The 19,400-nt window shown below is 40.5% G+C and overlaps 1 protein-coding gene across 1 annotated transcript in view; it reads right to left on the bottom strand.

Annotated features, from left to right (window-relative positions):
• nrg3b (neuregulin 3b) overlaps positions 1-15,070 on the bottom strand; it is a 196,633-nt gene extending 181,563 nt beyond the window's left edge. The window contains 2 exon segments of the mRNA XM_062442237.1: positions 14,160-15,027; positions 15,029-15,070. Coding sequence (XP_062298221.1) covers positions 14,160-15,027; positions 15,029-15,070 — 910 coding nt within the window.
• Between the last annotated feature and the right edge of the window lie 4,330 nt (positions 15,071-19,400).

Consider the following 19,400-nt stretch of genomic DNA (forward strand, 5'->3'; position numbering starts at 1 on the left):
CTACATAAATCACACAGTGACATTAAGAAGGCCTAAGATGGCCTCAGTCGGTACTTACAGTAGGCAACAGGGTGGGAAATTAGCAATGCTGGTTAAATATGAAAGCGGCTGGTAGATTTCAGACACACAATAAAGATGTATTTGAACAGTTATTTGTCAGTGTTTGGTAAATTTCACATTTTAAGATTCACAGTTTAGAGTGCAGTCTCTGCTGAGCCTTGCCCACCACCGCTAAAGTGTTGGTGTACCATGTTAGGTCGTCAGCCACACGCACACCAAGAAACCTGAATGAGGAGACTCTCTCCACACAGACACTGTCTATCTGTATCTGCATTGGGGCGGGTTCTACTCTCTTCCTCCTCCAGTCCATCACCATCTCCTTGGTTTTGCTGGTGTTCAACAAAAGGTTGTTTGTTGAACACCAGGCTATGAGCCTCTGGACCTCTTCCCTGTACGCTGTTTCGTCGCCGTCGGAGATGAGACCCACCACTGTGGTGTCGTCTGAAAACTTGACGATGATGTTTGAGTGGTGGGAGGGGACACAGTCATGTGTGTATAAACCATACAGGAAGGGGCTCAGCACACAGCCCTGTGTGAGTTGCCTGTTGGGAGGCTTTTGAAAGTTTTACTGGCAAGAGAACAGGTGAATCAACCTTAGCTTTCTTGTTTGAGAGGTTGGTTGGAGAATGGAGAAGTCTACTACAAGGAGATAATGTTCCGAAATTGGTTTCATGGATGAGTTTGTCACGGAAAAGCCACAAGAGAAGTTGAATGACCACCATGCTCGAACCAAGAATAAGAGCTTTGTCAGCGAAATACACCCAACCTATGCTCATACTGTGACCAACCATCCCACTTGCAAGTGGATGTTCTGACCATGAATAACAGTAAGATGAAGAAAAACAGTAGTGCCTCTGCAGGAGTTTTCCAATATAATTATTATGAGACAAATGATGAAGAATACAGTTCATATGTAAAGGAGCAAAATATTATAATAGCACACTGACTGGGCAGTGCAACAACTGTCCAGTGATAGTCAGATTTGTGAGCAGAAGAAAAATGGCAGATTCTGAGAGGAACTCACAAATTTCATGTATAAACTCTTAAAATATGTTGAGGAGAAAAGTGAATACACATTCATCACAGATGACAAAGTCATTTGCAAGAAGGATGGAAAATAAATAACCATCAACAACCGGTATGATCTCTTTATGATTGGATACGACGATGTTGACAACAAACTTTTTGGAAATGCCTTACACTACAAGCCAAGTACAAATACAAGGCCACTGGCATCAGGATAATAACCCTAAATGTGTGCATAAGAAGTAAATGAGAAATCCCAGATTTCATTGAAATGATCAAGAAATACAATGTCCAGTGCTTCAATGAGACAAACACAGATGATGTAGACATACCAGACTTGACTGACACCTTTATCACATAGGCTTCCAAGTGTTTATCAAGAATCAACATAATCTCACAAAGAAGGCAATCAGGCCCAGTCATAAGTAATGCTATAGGTGGTAAGTGTGTGCAGAAAATAGTCCATAGTGATGCATGTGTATGTGTACAAATCAACAAAAATATAAGGAACTATGAGAACGACTTGGTGCTCCGTAGCAGTTTATATCCTGCCAAACAAGACTTGATACTCTAATCGTGATATATTTGCCAATCTAACACAAGCTATCCTAGACCTTTCTCCTGATGCCAGCTAACTTCTCATCTGTGGGAATATGAATGTGCACACCAAAGAAAGAGGAATTTTGTGTACTACCAAAAAACTGGAACTGGCTCAAATACCACCGAGGAGAAAGAAAATAGATGTATCTATAGACTACAGCTGCTGAGGCACTGCTCTTTTAGATATGTGCAAAAGCCTTGCTATTTCTATCTTAAATGGCAGATGCGGAGAGGATAGATTTGTAGGGAAAATTACTTCAACTGATAATACTGTGATTGACGATGTGCATGATTTTGATTGCCTGTCCTCAGATAAGCACTGTATTGTTGAATTGATGTTGTGTGGGAACTATAAAGTATACAATGAGGAGCCAGTGACTCATCATGAGATTCTGTTATAAAAGATGGGACATAAATTGGTAAATGGCACAAGGAGAAAAGAGTATGTAGATAACATACAGTTAAGCAATTCAGATAATCTGTTACATAATTGGGATGTTATGTCTGTGGATGATGAAATAGTGCGAGAGATACTTTCACTAGAAAGCTGTGGAAAAGGAATAAAACAAAAAACATCATGGTTTGATTCTAAATGTTCATATAAAAGACAGACATATCTTAAAGCAAAGAAGATGCATAATAAATATAAAGGTGAAAAAAAAGGGAAAACCCAAGGACTAAAAGTAAAGAATATGAAAGAGAATTGATTAAGACATGGGGAGCTCATAGAAAACAATTTAACTGTGAGCTCAGGAAAATTAAGGTAAAAACCCAAACAGATACTGACATATATTGGCGACAATAATAAGGTTAAAAAATGCCGTAACCCAGCTGAAAAATGTCTATGAGCACTTCAAAAGTCTGGCGGGTAGTGAACCCCAGGAGGTGAGTAATGACGATATATTTGCTACTGGGGCACTAAATGCCGATTTCACAGAGGAGGAAATTGCAGAAGGTTTAGCGAGCCTTAAGAGTGGTAAGGCTGCTAGTATAAATCTTTTTTTAGTTTTAAATTAATACGTTAAGAGTACAGCTAGCATCTTCTTACCTGTTTATGTTATTGATCAACATGATCCTGAGCTCAGGGATAATCCCTAAAGAATGGGTTACTGGTCTTAATTCCCCAATCTATAAGATTATAATAGCTATCATGGTATTACACTTTTATTTTGGCAAACTTTTCATTTATATACTGAGTTTTGTTACGATAATAGTATTTTGAAGGCAAACCAGGCCAGTTTTCAAAATGGTACTCTACTTGAAGATGCTGAACTGTTTTGCTTTAAAAAAAGGAGCCTGTTTTGTTCTTTCATTGGCTCTAGTAAGCATTGATACGATACGGAGAGATGCACTGGGTTAAATTGCAGAAAGCAGGTATTCACAGCCAATTGTTTAATGTAATTGTGAACATTTATTACCATATCAAGTCCTGTGTTTTTGTTAAAGGGGAGTTTTTTTTGTCGGCTTGACCGGAGTCAGACAGTGTGAAAACTTCTCCCCACTGTTATTTGCATTTTTATAAATTACCTTGAGGATTATCTGGTGCAAAATGGATGCAAGCCGGCTAGATGTGGTGACACAGTGATAGACAATATTAACTTGTGCTTTTATGGCAACAACAAGACTGATCAAATGTATTATTTCTGTAGGAAATAGAAATTGAGCATAAACTGCAGTAAAACTAAAGATACAATATTTGGCCACCAAAAAACTGATGTTAAGAAGTACCAATTCTTCCATGATGGATTAGGAGTTAGAAACTGCTACCTAGGTGTTACAAAAGCTTATTTAAAATTGCTATCAAGGAATTTAAACAGGCCTCTAAAGTCATATTTGCTTTTACTGTGTAAGTGTAAGAAGTTTGATTTACAAATAGATGTTAGACTGGAGCTTTTTGATAAGTTTGTGACACTAGTTATGTTGTATACATGCAAAGTTAAGAAGAGGTTACATCTGGTATTAAAAAGGAAAATTATTGGTTACTGGGAGATTTTTCCTAAAGGGGAAGGAAACAAGCTCAGTTGGGCAGTGGATAATTCTTTATTCAACTTTAACATCACTAGAACATATGTATTCCTGTGGATTACATCTGTTCAGCAAATATTAGAGGAATGTGCATTCTCCTACCTTTGGTTGGATCAGAGATTTGATAATATCAAATGGCTGAAGCTAGCAGCTGAGCAGAGCTTAAAAGATCAGTTTTTACAGAAGTGGCATTACGAGCTCCAAAGTATGTCGTCATGTGACTTTTACTGTGAATTTAAAAAGGACTAAATAGGTATCTACTCTGTGAAAACAGGGGGTAATTTCTGAGCTTCTAATAGCAGAATTCCTAAAATAGATACAAAGGTCTAGAAAGGCATAAAAGGTTTTGTAATTTATGTAATGACAACTGTCTGGGGGATGAATATCATGTTTTGTTTGAATGTAAAAACACAAACATTGTTGAGAATAGAAAAAAGTAGCAACAAAACCAACTGTCTATATTTAAACTTACAATATCATCGCAGACAGATAAACCACAGATAGTATGTGAGCTAGGTGCATTTTTGAGTAATATCCTGCCTCACGCTAAACAAATTACTTTGTGCTAAAGATATATTCTGGTTGTTTGCCATTGAACAGCTGTTTTCTTTCATGTTCTCTATTTTATGTACTCTAGACCACAATGTGTGGTCTAAAGTAAATAAAATCTGAGTCTGAATCTAAACCTTTAGCACATTGCTCATGTTTACCTGTCAACTCGTCCTTTTTTCTCACTATCGTGCCCTCAACAGCAGTATACATCATGATAATGTATGATAAATGCTGAACAAAAAGCTGTGACTGCTGCACTTATTGTCTTATAGCACTTTTTTTTAAAATCCAGAAATCATAGTGATAAATGCTTCCCTTATTTTCTTCATGTCAAAAACAATAGCCTGTTATTTAATAGACATTCACCCACACACCTATGGTGCCATAAAATGCATGTGTAATGTATAGTATATGATACACTGATAACCTCCACTAATTTACATATCCTACAGATTCAGTTCTGTATAGGATACATCATGCAGACATTTTGATGACAGGACTGAAGTGAAATACTTAGAAAAATTCAAATATGGATAATACCTTAGGGGCAATCTGCATAAAAATGAGCGAGATAATAATAGAACGGGGAGAATGGTGGTTTGAGATATGTAAAATGTCTGGCAGAGGCTCATCCACTCAACTGTGATGTCTATATGCTTTTACTGTACAGCTGGATCTTTACTTCTTGAGCATGCTCTCATGGTTTTTGACAGTCTTCATCCCCAATAATTTAATTTCTTTCCCCTTTGTGTCCAACACACCCTGTTTCTGTCCTTCTCTCTCACTCGTCCTCTCTCAGCCCTTCTTACTCAAGGCTCTCTCCCTCCCTCTTCCTTATTGATTCTATGAGGTTCAGCGGGTAGAGCGCGGCACTAGCGATGGAAAGGGCATGAGATCAATTCCCACAAAATTCCAAGCATTCGCTGGGCTGTCACTCTAGGATAATTTGCCTGCAGGCTTACCCCACTGAATACAATAATGTATTCTGCTTTGTAATTGGTGCCCGTCAGTGTCAAGTGTCTCTGCTAGCTAAATGTTCAGGGCCAACACTGCAGAATACTGCACAGTTTCATTAATTTGCAAGTGCAAATATCTACCCCTCTTCTACTGTCTGATGAATCTCTGCTATGCCAATATTGTTCTTTTTTTTATTTCAAGCAACATGTCTGATTAATTGGGAAAAGAACCAAAGCTCTTTGTTTCGAGATTGTATGTACATTTATTTTTTGCACAACAGAAACACTAACGGAGTTAGCTGGCACATAGTGTAAGAAAAATTACATATACAGTACTGTAGTGTGTCTAAAGACATGGATTTTGCCAACGCCTGAATAATTTCTATTTCTGGTGCCTTAACATTCCTGAAAAGCACTTCACTGAAATAACTTGCTATTCATTTTAAACCATGAAACGGTAATGGTAAGAGGGCTGCATTCATATAGCGCCATTCTAGTCTTCTGACCACTCACAGCATTTCACAATACATGTCATATTTACACACAAATGCACATGTTGATGGCAGAGGCTACCATGCAAGGTGTCACCCTGCTCATCAGGATCCAATCTAATGCACATTCACACACAAACTCACACACCACTGGCGCTGCCATCAGGGACAATTTAGGGTTCAGTAACTTGCCCAAGGGCGAGCTGCTCTACCTCCTGAACCATTGCCACTTAAAGGTTTAAGCTTTTTAAAACCACTTAATTTGATGTACAGTGTCCACCACAGACAGACAGTTTCACATCTGTATTGCAGTCGAGTCAAACAAATAACATGAATGTCCAATAAGCAAAGTAGTATTCATTGTAACTAACAGCCCACACACCAACATCTCTGAAAGTATTACTCAGTGTGTTAACATCAAATTGCACCATCTTGCTACTCCACTGAGGCTTAAAACAAGGCTGATCAGCAACTCACACGCTGAGACCAACAAATAAAGACAGGGCTAAAATGTTCCTTAATGACTTTGAGCCAAAAAATGCGAAAGGCAGGCGTGAGACCTTGCTTTTCAACTACAAAGATATTTGTAAATTGGCGCAGCTGCACACACACACTGTGCAGAGGCGGCCGTGCTTGGGCCAGCCTCAACGAACAAGCAGAGCGTGTCTCAGGAGAGACAGAGGGGTCTCAGAGGCAGCTTGGCAAATCTGAGCATGACCTCCCTGGAGAGAGAGCGAGAGAGAGGGAGAGAGAAAGGGAGAGAAAGAGATAGAGACAAACTGGATTTATATCTTTGTTTTTAATCCCCCTTACATGCTCCACTGGTTCTACAGTAGTACTTTGTGCAGGCGTCATGTATACTCAGGAAAAAACAAAAAAAGTAACAGGGGCTTGCGTGTCAGGAAAAACCTCCATTTCTGTTCTTTTTTTCAGTGACATCAGAGGAAACGCCTGTCGATGTTGCGCTCCTATATTCTTCTATCTGAAAAAAATACAACATTGGCACAATAACTGACTGACTTTGTGTGTGATTCTAGCGTGTTATTCAGACTGAAGTGTCATATTGTTATCTCTTCAGTTTTCAGTCTGACATTTGCTTCTTTCTCTTTACATGGGTTATTTCGCCAAAACTAACTGCTTGTAACCAAAGAATCCATCTGCTCAACATCATTTTTGGGCGACATTGAATCTGCATCAGCAATGACTTAGTCTTCCATTTACCAATGCTGATGGAAGTCGTATGCACTAAATTATTCTGTAGTGTAAAGGAGTGATAAAAAAAATCAAGAATTCTGTTCAATGTAGAACCCAAAGAAAAACTTTTGCACAGGCGGCACCAAGATGCAAGACTGACTGTGAGCATTGAAAACTCCTGATCCAGTGTCTCAAGTACCAGAGGAGCCAACTGATAAATTAAACCCATAGGGAGAACAGCAACAACACTTTTTCATCTTTTTTTTAATGCCTTCAGTGCACAGCTGTTCTGATTTAATAGCTGTTGTTTCAGTCAGTTGATTTACAACAGCCTTGATAGCTGTGTCAGTCTCTATCCATTCTGGCTGTTGCCCAGTTTGACAATGCTCCTAAAACGACTCCAACCTATAAAGGCGCTGACTGAATCGGTTGTTTGCCCAAACTGGGGGAACAGCCATTGATTCCATTGAAGAGCAACACCAGACCTTTTGAATTGCTTGACAAAAATTCTAATGTGGGTGGGGATTCAAAAGTCTGGAATCAGGCTACTGAGATGTGCATGGAATTACAACCACACTTCACTAAGGAAGATTTCTTGCAAGCGAGAAGAGTGGTATGGGCCTGCAGCCAACACAGAGTCCCATGGTTTCCCAACAGGCATTCATTGTGCACTGCTCCATTCGCCTGTTATTTCCCTACTTCTGAGCCAATGGGGCTTGTATGAAGAGACTGGAGTAGGATACATAATAGTGTAAAATGCAGAAAACCAGATAATAGATTCATGAGTATGGACACACACATGCTACAGGCTTGTCTTTGTGTTCACAAGTGCACCAGTTTTTCTGTGTCTGCCCATATGCTCATGAATGTGAGCTGAGGAGCTAACGTATTAAGGGAAATGGGAAGCACAAAAGCAAGGCAAAAATAGACAGAAGAAGACAATGACATGGAGGCAGACACAATAACCATAGGGGGAAAGGGAGAGGAGGAGAGAGAGGAGGAGAAAAGATACAAAAGGAGTAGGTAAAATATGGCATTATCCCCAATGGAAAGAGCTTGTCTTTCTTCCACGACACAGTGATTCAGTTAGATCTTCAGCAGGAGCAATGGTGATGAGTTTAGTGGAAAAACATAATGATAATGGCCCCTATATGCATATTATCTGAAACCCAAGACCGTGCAGTATTACTGCATTAGCACACAACTTAACATCAAATGTGAGATCACTTGACTGTGGGTAAAGACAAATACACCTGAAGCCATGTTTTACAGAGCATTTCATCATCGGCTGAGACATTTTCTGTGTATCATTACAATTTAAATACGCTGCATTGCACAACTCTACTTACTATTACAATAAGCTTAATACAGCCAAGACTACATTCCCAGAGCTTTGGAGATAGCCTCATAAAAGGCTGTGTTTTGCCCTTAGGAAAATTTCTACTGTGTTAGTGCTGTGCATATAATATAGCAGATAAATGCTGCACACAAGGGTTGTGTTAATAAACACACACACACCACAAGAGTTGTGTGTATAAAAAATAGCATCCAGTAAAGAAAATGCTTAAATACTTTAACCTGTAGTAACAGTGTCAATGTTAGACGCAGGATGGAACAATATAGCAACAAGAAGCCATTAAACACACAGCATAGCCTTGACTTATAATGCAATGACGATGGTAGTGGTCCACTCTGAACACTAAGCATTCAATTGTAGCCATATATGCTCCAAGGTAAAGTGTCGGGTCATTGACTTGATCCAGTTCAGTGTACATTTTAATCCTTCATGAATACTGTGAGTGATAATATGTGATAGTTAAAGGTTGAATAGCTTCTGCATAAACCAAAAGATTTGCAGCTATCCCAGCAAACACATAACGTGCCGGTGACCTTCCCAAAACGTTTCCAACAAGTTTTCTATTGAACATTCCCTAAAGAACATTTTAAGAACGTTGTATAAATGTTAGTGTCTAACGTAACATTCCCAAAACGTTCTAATAACCAGATGAAATAACATTTTTATAAAGTAATTTTTAGAATGTTCCCCTAAAGTTCCCATTTGGTAGAAGTTTGGGTAACCTTCCAACAACGTTCTAAGAAAGTTCTATAAATGACGGTTTTTATATAACATTCCTAAAACGTTCTAATAACCAGATGAAATAACGTTTTTATAAAGTAATTTTTAGAATGTTCCCCTAAAGTTCCCATTTGGTAGAATTTTGGGTAACCTTCCCACAACGTTCTAAGAAAGTTCTATAAATGACGGTTTTCATATAACATTCCTAAAACATTCTAATAACATGATAGTTGTAACGTTATTTGAGGGTAATTTTCTAACTTTCCCCAGAGGTTCCTGCACCCAGAGAAGTTATTGCACATATGCCATACAAAAATAATAATAATACAAATATTGCACCATTCCCCACAATATAATCATATTTACAATTGCCTCCAACTGAACACTACAAAGACAAAGGAAATGATAGTGCATTTCCAAAAGTCCAAGCTCCTTTTTCAGCCAATTCGTGGGGTGGATATTGAGGTAATGCTAACCTACAAATATCTGGGAGTTCACCTGGACAACAAGTTGTACTGGTCCCCTAACATAGATACACTCTACAGAAAAGGACAGAGCTGCTCTTTTTCTTAAGGAGGCATCATATCCTTAGACATCTACAAAAATATGCTGCAGATGTTTTTACCAATTGTACTGTTCTATGCTGCAGGGGAGGCAACATAAAACAGAAAGATGAAAGACAGCTGGACAGGATGTGGTGGAGCAATGCTCACACAAAGGAAGTTGGAAACCATCTTTTCGGAACTCTGACCATCCTCTTCATAGCGCCTTAGTGGAATGAAAGGGATGAGGCAGAGATCCACTGATCCAGCTACGTTGCTGAAAGATTCTGGAAATGTTTCATACGAACTGCCATCAGAATACATCATTTGTTTTGTTGAGCTACAAAGCAATTGAATTTGCCTTCGAGAATCAATAAGTTCTATTCTATTCTATTCTATTAATTCCTCTTCCCCTCCACCTCACACACACATCATCATTGTATCAGTTTGATTGAAAAAGTAAAAGAGAATTGTTACCTATTCAGTATACGGCAACATGTAACTTCCACCCAATGGCATCAGCTGATACTCTATGTAATGAATGTGATTTGGGTTGTACGTGATCCCTGAGGGTGGATGGGGGCAGCACAACAATGTTTTTGCCAGCCCTCTGGTCATATTTTGTTTGTTTTAGCTTTAATGGACAGGTTGCCATGTAATGGATAATGCACAGCAAGGTGGTCTTCTGGTAACGTCAGGAAAACTTGCAGTTTTAACTTAGAACGAACATTTGAGAGAAAACATTCTGGTAACCTTCTTAAAACGTTCTAATAACCTTCTCAAAACGTTCTGGGAACATCAAAATAACCTTCTGGTTACGTCAGAAAAACTTGCCGTTTATACCAGTATACTACGTTGTGTTGCAACGTTAAAAAAACGTTCCTACAACTAAAAAAAAACGTTCTCATAACGTTTTGAGAACCGAAATTTGTTTGCTGGGATGGTTTTGCACAATAAGAGCTGTCCTGAACATTTTTAAAGACTTTAAAAGCCTGGAGAATGCAGCAAATTCAACTAGTGAATCTTCCAATAACACTTTTGTTGAAACTAACCTATTATCAAATGTCTTTTTTTCCAGTGGCACAAGTACGAGTACAAGTACAAGTTGAAGTTTTCATTGAGAAAACTCTTGATTGAACAATCACATATTTCTCAATAGGATACAACTAATGTATTAAGTGTGATTTCAGCCTGATTCTGCAGGATATTAGACAAGTATACGTTGAATCAGGCCTGTTACGATAACTACTTTTGTTGGACAATATATTGCTGCATAATAACGCAAGGGGGGCAGGGGATGGGATTGGAGAATGGGCGCTACGATTCTATTAAAAAAACGCAGAATGCCATCATGGCCCTGGGTCAAAAATATTTATCTTTAATTCCATATAAGCGGCACAGCTCGTTTCTGCAGTCTCCTCTCAGGACGTTGTAATGGGTATTCTTATTATTAATCTTCTCTGTGTCAAATGAGTAAACTATGTCTTATGATTAATGAATGTGCATGTGTCATAATCTGATGACCATGGCACCATTTGTGTTACATGAACTGTGTATGTCATAAACTGCTGATTGAGTGAACATCATGTATGTTATAATCTACTGATTAACCACTGTCCTGATTGTACAACACATTATGACGTGACTATTGCGCTTACATTGTTCTGATGGTAGAACAAAGTTATCCTGTTAAAAGGTAATGTATTGTATATAATCTGACAATTTCCTCTGCTCTGGGCTCACTCGTGCCATCTCAACACTTGAGACAGCAAGGAGTCCGTCTGCAGACGACTGAATAAACTACCAGAAAGACAACGAACGAGTCTGTGCTCCTTAATATAAAATTGCCAGAACAACGTGCAAAGTGAGGAATGAACAGTCTCTTAGCTGCTAATGTGAAGTGTGGCAATATTGAGGTAAAAAAATGATCAAGGTCATGTCCATGTATCATACGATAAGCCGATATATAGACAGGATGAAGTTGATCATTACATTATTGTACAATAAGTCAATAATGTAATTATTGTAACAAGATTACCTTGAATATTAAAATATCATTATTTAAAGTATATAATGAACACAGTGTAAGTATGGGATGTGTCAATGCTAACATTCCCGGTAAAATATGTGATAGTTGCCTGGTTCCAGACTCTCAAATCTGCCCACTTTTGTCTAGCTGTGCACCGGAACTGAGGACTCTTTATCCAGAAGTGGCACACAGGTACAGAGATATCAGATCTATTTCTACAAATAAAACAATTTTTCCAGAAGGAAGGTTTTTGTCATCATTGATGTCAGCAATTATTACCAATGCTTACCAAAGAGCTTTGATAACAAATGCTACCATGGTGATGTTTTTGTCAAACACAGAACGGACTGAGAGTTCACAACTTTAATTAGTTTTTCTAGTATCTACATTCAAAAGATTTTTAAATTTGGTGATGGAGGTTTTTGAAACCTCTGCAAAGGTGCCCATTGATTTAAAACTCCTTGAGCATAACATAAATGTATTTTTCTTTTTGTGCCTGCAAAATGCAACCTGTTGCCTGACAGATATTTACTAAATGCAGAAAAACAGATTCAACAAGTGGGCCAAAATGTCAGCCCACTCTGCATGATTTCAAAATGTAGGCTGATCAAAAACATCAGCCTTCACCAAAAATTACTCATATATCTGAAAGCTTTTATTAACTCATCGCAGCTTTACTAAGTATGCTTTAGCTTTTGAAGCCAGTGCCCTTTTATAGTATACAGCACAAACAGATGCTTCCTGATGTTCACACAAGCAGGCTACACAGTTTGGCAGCCTCAGCTGTTAGGCAGCTCTTTTGTCGAGTGAAGTAATTGAGTCTAGAGAAGTGGATTATGCAAAAGGAGGAATCTGGGGAGCTTCTATGGGAATTTTGATAATTTTGTCATCACTGGAATCCACTATCGCGACTTCATTCAAGCTGGCTGCAGCCCCCTTTCCCCCCAAACAACACATTTTAGTTATTCTTTTCAAAGCTGTACAACTGCAAAAACAATACATATGATTTAACATCCAATATCCAACCATCTATGCTGCAAATGTTTCACCCCGAGGTAAGGAAGAAGGAAATTATGTCACTTGATCACTGCTTGCATGTGGAATCGATCCAATTGACGCATCCAACTGATGGATGAGAGGATACCAAGTAAACCGGATCCCCTGTCCAAAAGTGATCCACACCAGAAATATGGAGAAATGAAGGTTTCTGTTTTCATTTTAAACATTTTGCCCCCTGGAGTAGCTTAATGGAAAACAAAAACATAAAACTGATGATTTCATAATTCACTCCCATGGTGAATCTACACATATTTATCTAATATTTATGTGTATCACTGTAATAATTTGCCACTGGATCCTGTGAATTGTTATAGGAAGGTGAGATATATAAACATTATGCTTATAAAAGAAACAAAAGCACTATTCTAGAAATAGTAATAGAGCCGCTTGAGTTTGAGAAGAAAAAAAAAAAACACAACTACATAGTCATACAAAGTCAGTACTCATGATTACACTCACATCCTGCCCCACCTACATCTGAAGAAAATACCTTGTGATGTTAAAAACATGTCCCCTGTTAAATGAATAATCAGGAAGTCTTCCTTCTTTACACAATGCTAAATATGCAAAATTTATAGCTCCCCTGCTTTATACCCTCTATCTCCCTCAAGCCTTTCCCTCACTTAGCCCACTCCATCTGCCATCTCTCTACTCGCAGCTCCCACTCTTCTTTCTCCTTTGTAATGCTTCCTGTATTCTCTTTCTTCCTTCGCCATCCTCCTTAGCTTTTTGTTGTTTTTCAAACAATTTTTCTTCTTGACTATATCCACTTGTCCTTTACAACCTTATTCTCATCCCCATATCTGTGTTTTTCCCCCTCTGAGCCATCTCTTTCTCTCTCTCTTTCTCTCTCACCCTCTCAGTTTCTCCCTGCAGTGTAAAAGCAGTACCTGCGACACTCTGATCCCAGTATCCTCTCATCTAAATGGAATGTGTGGCCTTGCTGTATCTGATTTCTCTAGACAGGAGGTGTAAGCTAACCTTTCTCTCACGTCGACACCTTACTGGGTCCCGTTATTTGTTTTCATATCACAAATAGGCTATACTGTCCTTGGTCACAGCACACATCACAAAGCTTTGACGTCCCAACTCTAGCAGGCAAAATAAATTCGACGAGATGAAACTCTGCCTTAAATGGTACTTATACCAGTCTGCAAAAAAAAAAAAAAAACACTCCAGAAGGAGGATTCATATCAGATTAATGCACAAGTGAAAGATAAAGACAAGAGGGGTGAAAATACTGAGAATATCCCCTGATATCTGTCAGTGCTAATGAATACGATTAATGTTAAGCTGCTGGAGTGTACACTTTTCATGTAATTTATATTCTCAGACCATGAGTCATATCAGTGCATATCAGACAAAAGACTATTTTTTTCAATCCAGGCATACAGTTATTTTTGATTACTGGTACTGTAGCTATAGTGACATCACACTATTTCAGCCAAAAAGGCCGAGAAATGATCTTTCAAGAAACACTCTTCTGAAGATAACCTCACACAAACACATTTACTCACACAGCTCCAAAAACCCAAAAACTTAACTCACGTGTTCGGAAGCGGTGGTGTGGGCGTGTAGCTGGGCCCTTGCCTTGGCGTCCATGATTCCAGCGTGTGGGCTTGACTGGGCCTGACGGTTGGGAGGTGGTCGGCTGCACCTTGGCGGTGGTCTTCACAGTAGTGGTAGTTGTGGTGGATGCTGTGGTGGTGATGGTTGCAGAAGTCTGTCCTGGCTTTGCGTTGGCAGGTCCGTTACGTCCATTCCCAGAGCTGCTTCCTTTTCGGACAGTGCTCCGAGGGGTGACCTCCTTACCATTTGGTGGTGGGGTGAGTCGGGTGGCGCGAGTGGTGGAGGTGGTAACCACAGTCCCACCAACACGGGTGCCAACACGGTTGTGAAGGTGTGGGGCTCGGTTTCCATCTCCATTGGCAGTGCTGCCATTGGCTGAGTGGTTTGCTGGTGGCCCAGATCGAGTTCTTGGCGCTGGGGCAGTACCATCAGCGGCTAGCGGCGTGGTAGTGGACACCATTGCTGTTGTAGAGGCAGCTGATGTAGTGGTGGCGGTGGAAATGTCGGGCCCCTTGGGCATGGCACTGGGTTTGGAGAGAAATATAGGGTCCTGTCCAATGCTACCTTTAGGATCCACTAGATCAGTGGGGACATAGTCTTGGACAGATCCCACCACAATCCATTTCAGCAGCATGAGACTGAGTCCCAGTCCCACAAAGCCCATTACCAGGGGCACAGCGCACAGCCAAGTCTGCTGGCGAGGCCACACAGCACAGGGGCCACAGCGAAGAGGGCCCGGGGCTCTGGGAGATGCTTGTTCAGCCCCTGGCTCCTCCAGCGTCATAGACGCTAGAGTGCTTGCACCAGAGCGCTCACTCATCCTGCCAGAGCTATTTCGTCTCTTAGGGAGTTAGGGAGGTTAAACAGGTGGCCAAATGACACAAGGGCATGTACGCGGAAGGGGATGTGGTGCAGGAGAAATGCTGGGCATCTTAAGTAGTTATTACCCACACAATGCCTATATATCTACATGCACAAACATAAAACAGGAACTAATGCGCACGCATCCACAACGCACGATCAAACACAACCACTCACAGTCACGTACGGATAATTAAAAGCTGTCACAGCATTCAAATGCATACACAAGCAATATAACCTACACTCCCTCTGGCGGACAACAAACCCAACACACGCGCACGCGCGCACACTCACACACATACACACACACACACACAGACACAAGAATACACAAGATTACACACACTTCCACACGAGCACACAGGTTATGGACAGGTGAGAGAGCGAAGCGAGGGGGCGCCTCACTGTAGTTCAGCGCTAACGAAGCGATGATAAATCCCAGGATTGCTTCACTCCCTTGTTAAAAAAAAGCCAAAGCAAAAAAGAACGGAGAAGGATATCGATCCGCTGCGTGGTGAGCTTCAGACTGGAGCTGTAAATCCATGTGCGTGCTCGTGTGCGTGCGTAAATCAACAACCCAGGGTACGGCAGCAGCCTTCTCCACTCTCAATTTTCGGCCGTATGAGGTTCTTAAAATACAAACCACGGATTGTTCCTCTGTTCCTTTATTTTCTTGGGTTTCTTCTGAGTTTTATTTTACCTTCATTGGAGGGCTCCCTTCTTCTCTCGCAGGTGTCTTTATCGGCTACTTCAAGTTTGCTCCTCACAGCCCTCAGTTCTCCATGCTCGGTCACCCTTTTTGGTCACTCCAGCTGTTGGTAATCCAGTAGAGAGAAAAGCCACCGAAACTGAACCGAGACAAAGCAAAACGGGTCTGATGTGATCTACCAGTGAGATGGGGTGGTGGTGGTGGTGTCCTGGGTAGCGGTCTAAATCCAAATGATCCGGGTCCAATCTTGTTCGCCGACCACCCCGCTCTGGTTTCCCGAAGTGACAGCCGTGTGTCTCCAGAGCTGTCTGTCTGCAGCCCGTCACTGTGATGATAGATCCAGTATAGGTGTGTGCGGAAGAAAGGGGGAAAAAGACGCCTCTATGATTCGTTTACCTTCGCTGCATTCCCACAGTGGTGCAAGCAGCAGAAAGGGAGATGGAGAGAGAGAGAGAGAGAGGGAGGGAGGGAAGGAGGGGGCTGCTGGTCTGAAAAAAATGATGCGGCGGCTGTTCTTGGAGGCTGCAGACTGGGGAGAGACAGAGAGAGAGAGAGAGAGAGAGAGAGAGAGAGAGAGAGAGAGAGAGAGAGAGAGAGAGAGAGAGAGAGAGAGAGAGAGAGAGAGAGGAGAGAGAGAGAGAGAGAGAGAGAGAGAGAGAGAGAGAGAAAGAGAGAAGGGAGAGAGATAGAGAGAGGAGGGGGAGGCTCACTCAATCCGCGGTGAGTGATGTGGGTTTCACGGCTCCTATCCCATCCGGCGCTCTCCTCCGGTTCACCGCCGTCCTCAATACTCCAAAGTGACGACTAGTGACTGCCCCATCTCTCCCCCTCCAGACTGCACCCGCCGCTGTCCTGTAGGTGTGTGCTGACACCTTTTTCAGCAAAGAAAGAAAGAGAAAAGATATTCTACTGCTTAGAAATAGACAGGTAGTGGGGAAAACAAGAGAGAGAGCATATAGATGCGTGTTGGCTAAGCTCTGCAGCAGATGCAGATAGGAGGCAGTGGGAGGAGGCAGCAGCAACAGAAACACACACACACACACACAAACATAGGCGCGCACGGCGTGGAGAGGAGAGGAGAGGCGATGCCATAGACACACCCCAGGGAGATGGAGGGAGGGAGAGGATGAGAGAAGGAGGAGGAGGAGGGAGCCGCCACCCCGATGTCTTCCACCAGCGGCACACAAGAGCAAACAAACCAAACACCAGGCTCATAATTTATGGGCGAGTTAGAGCCCTACTTCAACTTGATACTTCCGCGGGCAGCAGATGAATCCCTTATTTTACAGTTCACAAGGGACAGTAGTGCTTTAGGCGCACAGCCAAGCATGTTTTATTGGCTGTAGCTACGACTAACTGATATTTCGGTATGACGTGAAAAACGCACCCAAGGTACAGTGTATAATCAGAGGCTCCTTTTAATTGCAGATCTGGTATTTTGTTTTTTTGTTTTTTTTAAGCCTACAACATAGCAACTAGGCATGGACAGAGCCTTGAGGAAATGTATAGCTACAGCAATCAACAGCATAATATAATATATAATATAATAATAATCACATTACGCACATATTAAAAAACGGGGGCAGGTAAACTTAGTTTAAGGCAATATCATTCATCAGTCTCCCTTTTTAAATACTCATCACAAATGAGATTTGAAGTGTGCCAAAGGAGATGCAACTCAGCATTACTGTGTGTCCCTAATAGTATCTATATTTATGCATTACTGCTGAAGTTTTGAGCAAGCAGCAAATAATGCAACAATCGTTGTGACATTAATTTCCAGCACAGACTGTCAAGGGAAACATACAGTATCAACACTGCTTCATTATTAAACTTCCCAGTTTTCCTCATTTCATTTCTGCTGTTGTAATTCCAGTACTCAGAAATGTCACAAGCTTTGAAGTTCTACTCCTGACATGTATTAAGACATAAAATACCCCTGGAACAGTAATGTGTGTCTTTCCATGAAAAAAGTATGATTATCATGTCAAAATTAAAAATGGAATTTACTCATTCTGCTTCATTAAAAATACCTTAATCTATACATATGCAAATATATATGTTGTAATTGCTGCTAGACACAAAAAGTATCTTACGTCACTGTAAAGGCCATTACCAGAGCATGTGCACTGTATGATTCCTCATCACATTTGTGTAAGTTGCAAACTGGACCAGGATTGGCTTCCAAGTTAGTTGTGATGTCACAGATCATGCTCAGGTTCACACCCTTAAAATTAGGTTTTCATTGAGTACAGAGATGGAGATGGATTTGACAAAATCCTTCTAGTGTTAAGCTCTGCATATACATCATTCTTCACAGTGTGGGAAAAAATACTTTTGAGTGGAGGGGGACTTAAAACAAATTAAGGACTAATCAGATATGTTCATTCTGTAGCGCTGTTTCTGACTAGTGTCTAGAGTCTCCAAAAGAGTAGAACAGAATAAATGACAAATACAGAGGCACTCTCTGGTTTCTCCTTCATCATTGCTTTAAGATAAGTGGCATTATTTAAGACCACCATCTGTTTCTTCAGAGCATGATTGATTCTTTTTAACAATGAAACCGGAGAAGTCGGCAAGTTCAAGGAAAATCATTTATCATTGAAAAACGTAGGTGAATATATACTGTAATAATAATCCCTGGAAATTGGTGTGTGAATGTGTATAATATGTGTGCTCACTGCGTGAAGATGAAAGAAAGTGGGGAGAGAGGGAAAGAGAGAGGGAGGGTGAGATAGAAGAGGGGGGAAAACAGGTAGGAAAGAGTAGAATGAGGGAAATGTCTGCTGCTTTTTTTTTTGGTAACGTGACTTATATAAGCATCTGCAACGCATAGTTCAAAATCCAAACACCCCACAATCCCAAACATCATTCATTAGTGTCTAAACTGCTCATGGCTCATGGCAGAAAAAATCTAGATCCATTTCAAACTCCTCACATTCCCCAAATTACTCTAAAATTATGCCACTCGGAATGCGTTGTTTTCACAATAACAATCCGCATCACCCTGAGGTTGGTTTCTCAATTGATTTCCATAAATAATAGAAAATGACTGACAATTGCAGCACAGTGACAGCGCCACGCTTATTCATATTTCAGTATAGATCACATCTTTCATTAACGGCTTGCTAATGCGCGTGATGAGTCTGGCTGCATTGTTTACTGGTTTAGGAGTAGAGGTAATGACCCGCTCTGAAGATGCCTTTGAACTTGACAGGCTGTCGGCAGTCATTCCCTACTAGGAATTAACTCTGCTCCTTTTAGCCCTCAAAAGCATTTGAAGATTCTCAGTCAGTTAAGAGAAAAAAAATCTGAAGACTTCCAGTTGAGGAATTTATTTAAATCACTGAAATATTGGTTTCAATTGTGTAAAACTTTGTTTTTTGAATAAGGAAAACAAAGTTTCTCTATATATTTATAGATATTTGCACTTGAGTATACATGCTCGTCCAAAAACACAACCCAAGGGCTATGGAAATTTCAATGCAGTACCCAAAACAAAGACTCAACAAGAGGTAAAAAGAAAGACCTTCAATGATCCCCTGCTACAACATCTTGACAAAGTAATCTACTCACAACTGGAACAACCTGCATGATAATGCTACACAATTTGGCCAATCAATCCTGAAAGTGTTCTACAACCCTTGAAG

This window comes from Scomber scombrus, chromosome 21 (assembly GCF_963691925.1).
Source record: "Scomber scombrus chromosome 21, fScoSco1.1, whole genome shotgun sequence".
Classification (NCBI taxonomy): domain Eukaryota; kingdom Metazoa; phylum Chordata; class Actinopteri; order Scombriformes; family Scombridae; genus Scomber; species Scomber scombrus.